This window comes from Gracilinanus agilis, chromosome 2 (assembly GCF_016433145.1).
Source record: "Gracilinanus agilis isolate LMUSP501 chromosome 2, AgileGrace, whole genome shotgun sequence".
NCBI classification, from domain to species: domain Eukaryota; kingdom Metazoa; phylum Chordata; class Mammalia; order Didelphimorphia; family Didelphidae; genus Gracilinanus; species Gracilinanus agilis.
The window spans coordinates 210306256-210319073 of record NC_058131.1 but is presented as its reverse complement, the minus strand read 5'-3'; the positions used below and the strand labels follow the sequence as shown (position 1 = coordinate 210319073).

General features: G+C 35.7%; 1 protein-coding gene across 1 annotated transcript in view; it reads left to right on the top strand.

Annotated features, from left to right (window-relative positions):
* KIDINS220 (kinase D interacting substrate 220) overlaps positions 1–12818 on the top strand; it is a 176621-nt gene that overhangs the window by 21680 nt on the left and 142123 nt on the right. Inside the window, exons 3-5 of the mRNA XM_044663618.1 lie at positions 3428–3526; positions 4098–4196; positions 12701–12799. Coding sequence (XP_044519553.1) covers positions 3428–3526; positions 4098–4196; positions 12701–12799 — 297 coding nt within the window. The remainder of the gene's footprint in view (positions 1–3427; positions 3527–4097; positions 4197–12700; positions 12800–12818) is intronic.

Below are 12818 nucleotides of genomic sequence, written 5' to 3'. Positions count from 1 at the left end.
CCTTCCTACCTTCCTTCCACCTACCTTACCTTCCTTCTTAGAATCAATACTGTGTATTGGTTCCAAGGCAGAATAGCGATGGGGGCCCAGGGTCACATAGCTAGGAAGTGTCTGAAGTCAGATTTGAATTTAGGACCTCCCATCTCTAGGCCTGGCTCTTGTTATATTAAAAGGAGGTACTACTATCTATTGGATGTATATGTAGATGGAGTACAGAGAGAGGATAGGATGACACTTCTCCTTTATAACAGTTGCCCAGGCAGGATCCTTTAGGTCAATGTATGTTTTCCCTTCAGGACCCACCTGGGGTTAATTGATATTAATTATTGGGCTCTTCAGCTGAGGTAACGTTGGTAATCTGACTGCATGACCCCCTTCCCAAATAAACTTTGGAAACCAATTCAGGAAGGTACTTTAAACTTTGAATATATTTGGCACAGAAGACTTATTTACACATTATTGATAGTTACATGGGTGTGGTCTTTTCAGGTCTACATCCCCAATCAAGTCCTCATCAACCCAAGTGTCCAAGCAGTTGTTTTTTCTTCTGTGTTTCTACTCTTGTAGTTTTTCCTCTGGATGTGGGTAGTGTTCTTTTACATAAATTCCTCAGAATTGTCTTGGGTCATTGCATTGCTGCTAGTACAGATGTCCATTACATTCGATTTTACCACAGTGTATCCATCTCTGTGTATAATGTTCTTCTGGCTCTGCTCCTTTCACTCTGCATCAGTTCCTGGAGGTCTTTCCAGTTCACATGGAATTCCTCCAGTTTATTATTCCTTTGAGCACAATAGTATTCCATCACCAACCTATACCACAATTTGTTCAACCATTCCCCAGTAGAAGGGCATACCCTTGCTTTCCAGTTTTTTGCCACCACAAAGAGCGCAGCTATAAATATTTTTGTGCAAGTCTGTTTATCTATGATCTCTTTGGGGTACAATCCCAGCAATGGTATGGCTGGATCAAAGGGCAGGCATTCTTTTATCGCTCTTTGGGCATAGTTCCAAATTGCCATCCAGAATGGTTGGATCAGTTCACAACTCCACCAGCAGTGCATTAACGTCCCAATTTTGCCACATCCCCTCCAACATTTATTACTCTCCCCTGCTATCATTTTAGCCATTCTGCTAGGTGTGAGGTGGTACCTCAGAGTTGTTTTGATTTGCATTTCTTAAATTATTTGAGATTTAGAACACTTTCTCATGTGCTTATTGATACTTTTGATTTCTTTATCTGAAAATTGCCTATTCATGTCCCTTGCCCATTTATTAATTGTCCTTTTATGACACAAATATGGTATTGATTCCAAAGCCAGGCAGATCAAAAACAGGGAAAGAAAATTATAGATCAATCTCCTTAATGAATATAGATGCAAAAATCTTAAATAGAATACTAGCAAAAAGACTCCAGTGAGTGATCAAGAGGGTTATTCATCATGATCAGGTGGGATTTATACCAGGAATGCAAGGATGGTTCAACATTAGGAAAACCATCCACATAATTGACCATATCAACAAGCAAACCAACAAAAACCACGATTATCTCAATAGATGTTGAAAAAGCCTTTAACAAAATTCCACACACATTCCTATTGAAAACACTGAAAAGTATAGGAATAGAAGGTTCTTTCCTAAAAATAATAAACAGTATATATCTTAAACCATCAACAAGCATCATATGCAATGGGGATAAATTAGAAGCCTTTCCAATAAGATCTGGTGTGAAACAAGGATGCCCATTATCACCTCTTTTATTTAACATTGTACTAGAAACACTAGCAGTAGCAATTAGAGAAGAAAAAGAAATTGAAGGTATTAAAATAGGCAAGGAGGAGACTAAGCTATCACTCTTTGCAGATGATATGATGGTCTACTTAAAAAATCCTAGAGAATCAACTAAAAAGCTAGTAGAAATAATCAACAACTTTAGTAAAGTTGCAGGATACAAAATAAATGCACATAAATCATCAGCATTTCTATATATTTCCAACATATCACAGCAGCAAGAAGTAGAAAGAGAAACACCATTTAAAATTACCCTAGACAATATAAAATACTTAGGAATCTATCTACCAAAACAAATACAGGAATTATATGAACATAACTACAAAACACTTTCCAAAAAAGTAAAACTAGATCTAAAGACTTGGAAAAACATTGAGTGCTCATGGGTAGGAAGAGCTAACATAATAAAAATGTCCATTCTACTCAAATTAATTTACTTATTTAGTGCCATACCTATCAAACTACCAAAAACCTTTTTTACTACATTAGAAAAAACTATAACAAAGTTTATTTGGAAGAACCAAAGATCAAGAATATCAAGGGAAATAATGAAAAAAAAAACCTGAAGGAAGGTGGCTTAGTAGTACCAGATATTAAGCTATACTATAAAGCAGCGGTCATCAAAACAATATGGTACTGGCTAAGAGATAGAAGGGAGGATCAGTGGAATAGACTTGGGGTAAGTGATGTCAGCAATATAGTGTATGATAAACCCAAAGAGACCAACTTTTGGGACAGAAATCCACTATTTGACAAAAACTGCTGGGAAAATTGGAAAACAATATGGGAGAGATTAGGTTTAGATCAACATCTCACACCATACACCAAGATAAATTCAGAATGGGTGAAAGACTTAAATATAAAGAAGGAAACTGTAAGTAAATTATTGTATGGAATCATTGTATGGAAGATTGAGGCAAGGGCTAAAGGGGGAAGGAATCATTTTCTTTTTATTTCTTGAGAGAACTGGGGGCATCCATCTTGGCAGGAGGTACCTACCCAAGACTTCTTCCAGCCATCAGTTTGACTAGCAGGGAGGGGCCCTCTTGACTCCTCTCTCAAGAGACTTTAGAAACTAACAAGAGAAACCCTCCAGCCAAACCTAAATATTTCTTACCGGCCCTAATTTCCTCCCTGTATCCTCTCTCTCAAGCCTCTGGGAATAAATCTATTTGAGCTTCCCTCTCCTACATACCCCATATCCTTTATCTCCTATATATCTTCCCGTACCTTCATTCCTCCTCCAGTCACCTTATAATCACCTAATATCCCCTGTATCCTTCCTCACACCCAAATTGCCTTCATTGACCCACTCAGATTACTTACTTTTTTATAATAGGACTCTAGGTCTTAAAGAGAGTCAGCTTCTCCAAATCAGTGAGTCTCAGGTAAATAAGAGTCCATCTTGTGCATCTTCGTCATCCACATAACAGGGCCATGTGAGCATATCAAGATAATTTACACTGTCAAAATATTTAAATATTAAGTTTTAATAATATTTCTGAATCAAAGCATAATGCCAAAACAGCTGGAATTTAAACCTGCCTTCACAAAAAGCCTAGGAGTCTGTTGTTTTTGACTTGACATTTTAATAAAAGTACTGTTTCTTGATAAGTCATGTATTTCTCTTATTCCAGTGTGGCCAGACTCCATTGATGGTAGCTGCTGAAAATGGCAATCTTGAGATAGTAAAAGAACTACTTAAGAATGGAGCTAATTGCAATCTGGAAGATGTGGTAAAAGCAATTTGTTCATGTTCTTTCTGTTATTTCTTTGCTTAAAAAATCTTGTGTTTAAATGAGTTTAAAATTTTATTGTTTTCATTCATACAAATTAAATGTCTATCATGTTGGTCCTAGTTTTTAGTTTAAATCTTTTCTTTGAATTTATACATACAAAAAGGAATTACAGTAAGGAGTTTATCTCCTTTGTTTTAAAATGTCTGGCAGATGTTTTTTTTCTAGTGCCAAAATAATTTTGGGGATTCTCTTTAGTAGATGTTGAATGTCATTTTCCTAACTATCATTATAAAGTATTTAATTTTTGTAGTAAATGATTACTTAAGATAGTATGCTATTAGGAATATAGTAAAATGGACAAAACAAGCAGTTGCAAAATTGGCTATTATTAGCCAAACAATTTTAGGATACGGTAGACAGATAAATCCTTACATGAGAGAAGTTGCATTTCAGTGCTAATCAAACCGTCTCCGTGTCCATTTCATTTGGTATGTAGTTTAAAATATTTTTTTTCATTTTTGAATAAAGTTTTAAATATTTAAATTGTAAAATCTGTTTATTTTTTAAGGATAACTGGACAGCCCTTATATCTGCAGCAAAAGAAGGCCATGTAGATGTTGTAAAAGAGCTACTTAACCATGATGTTAATTTGGAACAAAAAGATATGGTATGTCTAATTAATATGTTGCTAGTTATATACATATTAAAGTTATCAAATCTTATATTTTTAAATAAGTGACATGAAAGTGAAGCATTTTTAAGCTATGCATTTAGTTATAAGGTATAGCAAAATTTTATTTATTACCTGAATGTAAGTATATACCTTTTTAGAATTTTTAAAGTCAACGGCAATTTGTTTTAGAGCTTAATAATATCACATCTCTTTGAACATAGCTTATTGCCCTTGGGGAGTCTTTAAAATAGGACTGGGGTACTGCATTTTATTTTTTTCCCAATTACATGTAAAAACATTTCCCAATATATATATTTTTAAACCCTTACCTTCCATCTTGGAATCAATACTGTGTATTGGCTCCAAGGCAGAAGAGTGGTAAGGGTAGGCAATGGGGGTTAAGTGACTTGTCCAGGGTCACACAGCTGGGAAATGTCTGAGGCCAGATTTGAACTTAGGATCTCCTGTCTCTAGACCTGTTTCTCAATCCACTGAGCTATCCAGCTGCCCCCCAATATTTTTCAAAGAATATTAAGACTCAAATTCTCTTACTCCCTTCATACCCCCTCCCCCTCACTCGCCTTGAGATGGAAAGTAATCTCATATAGATTTTGCATGTGCAATCAGGTAAAATGCTTTTCCATATTAATTCTTTTGTGAAGGAAACTCAAATAGAAAAAAAATTAAGAAACTGAAAAAAGTTTGCTTTGGTCTGGATTCAGACTCAGTTCTTTTTCACTGGAAGCAGATATTATTATTATGAGTTCTTTGGAATAGTTTTGGTTCATTGTATTGCTGAGGAAGAGCTGTTATTCACAGTTGTTCATTAAAAAGTATTCTTGTCACTGTACAATGTTCTCCTGGTTCTGCTTATTTTACTCTGCTTCAGTTTGTGACTTTCTAGGTTTTTCTGGGCTCTTCCTTCTTGTCATTTCTTACAGCACAATAATATTCTATTAAAATCATATTCTATAACTTAACTTGGCCATTTTCCAGTGTTGTGTAATTTTTTCTAACCACAGGTACACAAATGATAAGCAAAACATCCAGGCCATAAAGAAAGAGATTTATTTTGGGAGAGCAGATCCCACAACAAAGCTGGACCCTGGTCATTACCAGAGGACCCCAAGCACTGTGACAGACCTTCCTTTATTCCCCAAAGAATTAGACAACTTTTTTTTTTTAAAACCCTTGTACTTTGGTGTATTGTCTCATAGGTAGAAGATTGGTAAGGGTGGGCAATGGGGGTCAAGTGACTTGCCCAGGGTCACACAGCTGGGAAGTGGCTGAGGCCGGGTTTGAACCTAGGACCTCCTGTCTCTAGGCCTGACTCTCACTCCACTGAGCTACCCAGCTGCCCCTAGACAACTTTTATACCAGTACAAAATTAGTACAAAATAGTCATTCCCCTCAAAGAATGGAAACACCCAGAAGTAATATTCATTGGTTAGGTCAGCTAGAAAGCACTCCTTATTTGTCCATAGGAAGCATCCTTATTTGGTGAGATACATCTTCTGACCATCAAAAGACCATTACTTAAGAATGACTTGATGGAAAGAGCAAAGCAGTGATGTCTGTGATAAGAGTGGGTGATGATGAGTGGTACTAGGTTCTGAACTAAAGGTCAGGCATCCTGATGTCTAATGGATCAGAAGCAAGGGTGCTTGATATAGCAACATTGAAGGATGGGGCTGGCACTAAGGCCTTGCAAAGGCAATTATTTCCTTAATTCAAAACCTTAATACTTATACCAGAATATTCACAAAAGCCTGCTAGATTTATGACTTATGCTAACTATCTTAGAATTACAGTTATGAGTATCTCAGGACTACTGATAACATTAAAATCTAATCTTCATATAAGGGGGTAGGGGCCTTTATTCTCTCACACCAGTTAATGGCCCCCCCCCCCAACTTTCTAAATCTTTGTCCCCCTAAAAACAGTGGCTTCAAATATTTTTATTCCCCCCACTTTTAAAAAAAATCTCTTTGGAATACAAACCTAGCAGTGGTATTGTTGGGTCAAAGAGTATGTGCTGTTTTTATAGCCCTTTGTACACAGGTCTAAATTGCTCTCCTAAATAATTGAATCAGTTCACAACTTCCCTAAAAATGCATTCATGTCTGAGCTTTCCCATATCTCCTCCAAGTTTCATTTTGTCATAATAGCCAATCTTATAGGTGTGGAGTTGTAACTCAGAGGTATTTCAATTTGTATTTCTTTAAATAATAGTCATTTAGAGCATTTTTTGCATGATTATAGAGAGCTTTAATCATTTTGATAACTGCCTATTCCTATCCTTTGACCCTTTATCAATTGGGGAATGAGTTGCATTGTTATATATTGTACTTATTTCTCTATGTATTTGAGAAATGAGGCCTTTATTAGAGAGATTTGTAAAAAATTTTTACACCATTATGATTACTGGTGTATTACTTTCTATCCTATTTGCCCGTTTAATTTCTGACCTCTACCTCCCTCAATTTGCCCTCTTTTCTATCAGCCCCACCTCTCTTTTCTTATTGCTTTGCCCTCCTATTTTTCTGTAGTGTAAAATCTCTGTCTATACCCAATTGATTCCATATGTTCTTCCCTCATTGAGCCAAATCTGATGAGAATAAAGTTCACATGCTCTTCTGCTCACCTCCCCATCTTCCCCTTCACTGTAAATGGTCTTTAATGCCTCTTTTACAAAGTACAATAATTTACCCCATTCTATTTTTCCATTCCTTCTCCTCCCAAAACATTAGTCTCTTGCCTTAATTTAATTTTTTATATCATGGTGTTCAGCTCACACCCTCACCCTTTGTTTATGTAAACTCTTGTAACTGCCCTAATGATGACAAAATTCTTTGGCATTACAAAAATCATCTTCCCATGTAGGGACATACACAATTTTTTTTTTCCTATCTTTCTTATTTGATTTTTAAAATCCTTTTTCAGATCCTCCAATGATTCTTTCTGAGCTTGAGAGCCACTAATATTTTTCTTGGAGGCTTTGGATGTGGCAGTATCAACTTTATTATCTTCTGGGTTTGAATGTACCCAGTCATCAAAATAACTTTTTCTACGTTGAGTTTCCTTTTTTTATTGTTGTTGTTTACTCATTTTTCTGAAATTTTCTTTTCTTTTAGTTTAAAAAACTATTAAAGTTGGGCTCTTTAACTATGGTGAAGGGAGCACTGATCTAATCTTCAGCTATTTTGTGCTGACCCTGGGGATCTATCTGCTTTCAGTTCTTCCAAGGTGTTACGATGTAAGGAGGGGTGTGTTTAATACTCTCCTTTCCTGTGCCCTGGTCTTTAAGTAATCCCAAACACTCTTTTACCCTTGGAACTCTGATAAGGGTCCTCTGCTCCCTACAGCTGCAAGTGCTGGTGTATGTTGGTGTTCCTCTTCCCTCTGAAGCTGTGCCCCAGGACTGTGACCTGAATCTGTGTATGGGCAATACTACAAAAGTCTTCTACCCCAGAGCTAGCAGAAGGACCCTTGTAATCTCCTTCTAAGCACTTGTCTGACCTCCCTTCCACTCTGTGGCGGGGAGCTTCAGAAACCTTGGGCTGCTTCAGTTGCACCCAAGGTCTTTTGCCTTGGTGTGGGGCTGTCCTGGCATGCTGTACTCCATTTATACCCTGGTGCACTAGATCCCTCATGCTGGCCTTCTAATTTGTTTTGGGCTAAAAAAATTACTTCACCTTGTCTTTTTGTGTGTTATGCTTCTCCAGAATTTGTTATATCATTGCTTTTTGGAGGGTAACTTGACAGAAATCAGATGAGTCCCAAAACCTTCTCTGCCTTTTTGACTCTACCCGCTCTGACTACATTTTGCTATGCTGCATTTTAAAACATTTGGAAAAATTACTCTAGTTTTCTACAAGTATGAACTTGAGAGATAAGAAGTGCAGTATTTCTACACTCCTTCCTTTGAAAAATGTCAGTGTTGAAGATTATAGTCTTCAAGATGTTATTTCAGCATTTTTAGTTCAGTTCAGGCATACCACACAATTTTCAGTTATGCAGCATGATTCTTATTTCTCATTAAATGGTCTTTACATTTTTAGAAAAAGTAGAAATGAACAAAAAAGATTCTTATTTATTTGATTTGAAAATGTTCAGTTGTTACCTAATTATTAAATTTAACTTTTTATTTAGTCCAGTTATCTTCTGTTGTGGATAAAACAATCCCTGGCCAATTGACTATAAAATTGGACTGATTGAAAAACCTTAGAAATGTATATCTATTTCTAAATTGGTCCATAATAAAAATCCTATAAAAATACTTTAAGTGCTGATTAATATTCATATTGCTGTTTCTCAGTCAATCAGAATACATATATGAAAAGCTTATTATGTTCTGGGTATTAGCTAGGAGCTGGGATTAGAAAGACAAATGAAACAGTTTCTATTCTCAGAGAGCTTACATTCTTTCAGAGAGACATGTACAAAACTTATTCTTCCTGATATTGTAGCAAGGAGTTTCTTGCTTCTTATTGGAGATGCTAGGTATGCCCTTGCTCAAACTGAAGCATTATTCATCATTACTTCTGGAAGTAGATTCATAGCACTGATTTGTCTGGGCACTGGAAGCTTATAGGACAAGAATGTTGGATTTGGGATAAAAGAACCAGAGTTTGAATTCTGTACCTCCTTTTCACCATCTGTGTCTCTGAAATAAGTCTTTTTTTGTGATGGATTCCTTTCATGGTCTGGTAAAGCCTATGGATCCTTTCTCAGAATACTGTTTTTAAATGCATAAAAGAGTAAGGAAACCAGTTATATTAATACACAATTATAAAAATATTTTAGAAAAAAGTTCTTGGACTCTAGGTCAAGAACTTCTGGAATAGTGGAAATAATGCTGTATTTGGACTTGGGAAGGCCAGGCCTGGCTCTGCCATTGTTAACTCTCCTCCTCAGCACCCTCAGCTGAGGTTTGAGGGCTCTCAGATTTGAGGGCTAGAAGGGAGAGCAGTAAATAGCTCCCAAAGCTTCCCTTCATAGAAGACTCAGAACTATCCAGCCAAAATCTTCATTTTCTATCAACTGCCCTGCTTTGTTTCAGCTTCATGATCATCATGTTCCCAGCTGGGCAACTTCTGATAATCACTCTACCTCCACCCCTTTCAGCTTCCTTTTATATATTGTCTTCCCCTATTAGATTGTAAACTTCTTGAAGGTAGAGATAGTCTTTTTTATTTATATTCAGCTTAAAAGAGTGCCTGGCACAAAGTGGGAATAAAGTTTATTGATTGTGACTATGACTACCCATGGCAAACTAGTTAAACTTTTTGGGAGCTGAGTTATACTGAGGAAGCTAAAAAGGTTCTAAGACTTTTAAAATATGAAAAGAGTAGTGATTTTATAGTTGAAACAGAAATAATTGAAAATGAAGCAATGAAAAAGAAAACTAATAGTTATACTTTAAATTATTAAGCCCCACTTACTAATTCCATCAATCCATAATTAAGTGAATTCCAGAATAAGTAGATTAAAATTTTTAACGATTGTAAAGGTGTACTGGACTTTCACACTTAAAAATTGTCTAATTTTTAACTGGATAGCAGAAGAAGCTATCCAGTTGCAAAAACTATATAGAATTAATTGCCTGTGTGTTTATAGGGAAGCTACCAATGAGACCTCTCCAGTATGCCAGATTAACACAGTAACATTTTAGAAATGTATTTCAATCCAACACTACCTATTTTATAGTCATACATTCCTTAAAACCTGATTATGATAGCCCTGATGACTTTTGAGAATCCATTCTGTGATCATTTACTCTAATCAAAGGATGGGATCATTGAAATGCTGTAATGGCATGACTCTGGATTCATATGGCTTTAAATACTAGATCTGGAAGAAAATTGAGCCAGTAGGACATATTTTAACCACAGTTTTTAATATATCGCACAAATCTAACCCTATCCTAAAGGAGTAACATTTATTTATAATTTCTTTCATATGTAAAAAGGTGATAGGAATAAATCCTCCAATAGTAGACCTATATCTCTAGGTATCATAATGGGTAAGGGTTATGCCTCTGTCCTGTCTAAAAGACTCATTTTTTGAAGTATGAAAAATGTAGAAATTAAAAGGGCTTTATGCCTGCTGATGGCAACAGTATATATATACATATATATGTGTGTGTGTGTGTATGTCTATACACACATGCACACATAAAATATAATTTCCTATTGCAGTCTGTCTTGGATGAAGCCAAACATAAAAGTGTTTAGGGTGGCCTGGATCTCTGATGAAAACACTGGACAATATAAATGAGGTTGTAAGTAGTACCACAGGGGTAGGATTGCCTTTTAATTGGACTAAATGTGTATCCTTGTTTATAGACAACTGGGAGAAGGGACTACTTTCTGTACAATTTAAAATACAGAATCATAGGACTTCAGTAATATCTGAGGAAAATACTCTTTTTATCTTGCAATTCCCATGGGGATTCCATATCACAAATTCCACCAAGAATGTAATAACCAGTATGACTATAGACTTAGATCTTATGGATAAGTCTAAATGACTCTTTGTCAGAAAATAGATACAGTAAATGGTTTACTCTTTCCTTGCATCTCTTTCCACCTAAAGAAAAGTCTGGTTCTCAATATTACTCTCAAAGTCTTAAATCAATTAAAAAAAAAATGCAAGAGACGACTACATCTTCCACTAAGAATTAGCCTGTATCTCCCCTATAAAATGGCGGTGGGGATTCATTGAACCTGCATAGCAGACATCAGTCAGGTAGTTCATATATCGAGGCTTCTGGCATCAGCTGATCTGAGTTGGCTACCCCCCTGTTCTCTTAGGAACACAATGAGAAATAGAATCAAACATGACCCTCAACCAAAAGACCTGGCTATTTACTTAAATGGCTCCATGGAAGGTAGTAATTAATACCATGCCTTGACTGTGCATAACCTCCTGATAATTATCACCTAAAATTTCAGTTGAATGGAAAACAAATAACAGTGTCCTTGCTTTGTGCCTTGAATGAAAGTCTGTTGGTCCTGAAGGAATTAAACAGTGGCTATTCTGCAAACTTGACCAGATTAAAGTGTACTTAGTTACTTTGATAGTTGTATAACAATATTATGTTCTCTAAATGAAAGATCAGTCCTAAGTATGGTAACCTGATGAAGAAGTTAATGGTATAGGACTGTTATCAGATGGAGAGCATATAACCAGTTAGGCTATATATGCAGAATGAACTCCTGTGAATATAGTGAGAAGCAGTTGTGCTTCCTTATTAATTCATACACAATATTTCCTTGTGATCTGTTTAATAAAGCAATGCTCATTTTATTTAGATTATTTAGATTTGATATTATGATCTCACTTTTATCAAGTATTTGATTGTTTAACCCTGTAAAATGTAATAAATATGAGACTGAAATGCCTGTAAGCCTTAACCATTAATATTTATAAATGCTAAAAGTTCACTTTTTATTACTTTATAGATAAGGAAACTAAAGCTTTGGGAAGCGAAATTATTTGATCAGGGCCAAACAGTTAAGAAGTGTTAGAGGAGTTGGATTTGATCTAAGTCTAATGCTTTTTTCATTATATTCTTCTCTTTTCCCCCAGTCTTAAATGTCAGTATTACTGGAATCTTTGTATCCATGACACTTGGTACCTAGCAGACTCTTAATAAATAAATGTATGAACTTAATCTCCTAGAGAACAAGATATCCTTTTAGGTATGGAGGGTTTAAAGAGATCATTCCAAAATAATGATGTATACTAGCATGGTATCTTGAAACATTCCCCTGTAAGGAAAAAGAGAGTCTAAAGATAATTGCATCCTGGTAGCTAAAATGATGTGATAGCCTGTTATCTTCAAAATGTCTTTGGAAGCAGGGAGTATACGACTTAGCTACTCAGAAGCAATCTGCAGAGCTACCAGCAAGACTTCTGGATAGGTGAGAAATGCTTGATGCAAAGAAGCATCAGTCCAACAAGGTCCATTAGTTAAATACTGTAGTGGAGCTCTTAGAGTATAGAACTAGAATAAAGAGAGGCAGTGGGATATAATAGAAAGTATTTAGATTTTGAGTCATGGTACAAGACAAGGTACAATCATATTTGTGCTCCTTATAACTGTGTAACTTTGGGCAATTTACTTGATATATCTGGACCTCAGTTTTCTCATCTATAAAAAGAAATGATTGAATTAGATTATCCAACCCTTCTTTTTAAAAATTCTATTACCTATAAAACCCCAGTATAATTATAATCCTGCCAGTAGACCTAATTATTGTTCCCTGTACTGTTGTAGATTTTGTGATAACCTAAGGAATATCATTTCAATTCTGCATAGCCTTATACTGCTTTTTACTCTTCTACCTCTTCTCACCATCATTAGAATTAGTAGTATCTTTATATTAAGTACTTTTATTTCATAGGCTATGGAATTATCATAGGATAAATATCTGTGGGAAGGAATAGAAGTTTTAATAATTTTCTTTTTTTTAATTTTCATTTTTTTTTAGGGAGGATGGACAGCTCTTATGTGGGCATGTTATAAAGGCCGTACGGAAGTAGTAGACTTGCTCCTTTCAAAAGGTGCCAATCCAAATGTCACTGGACTGGTAAGCTTTCATTAAAAAT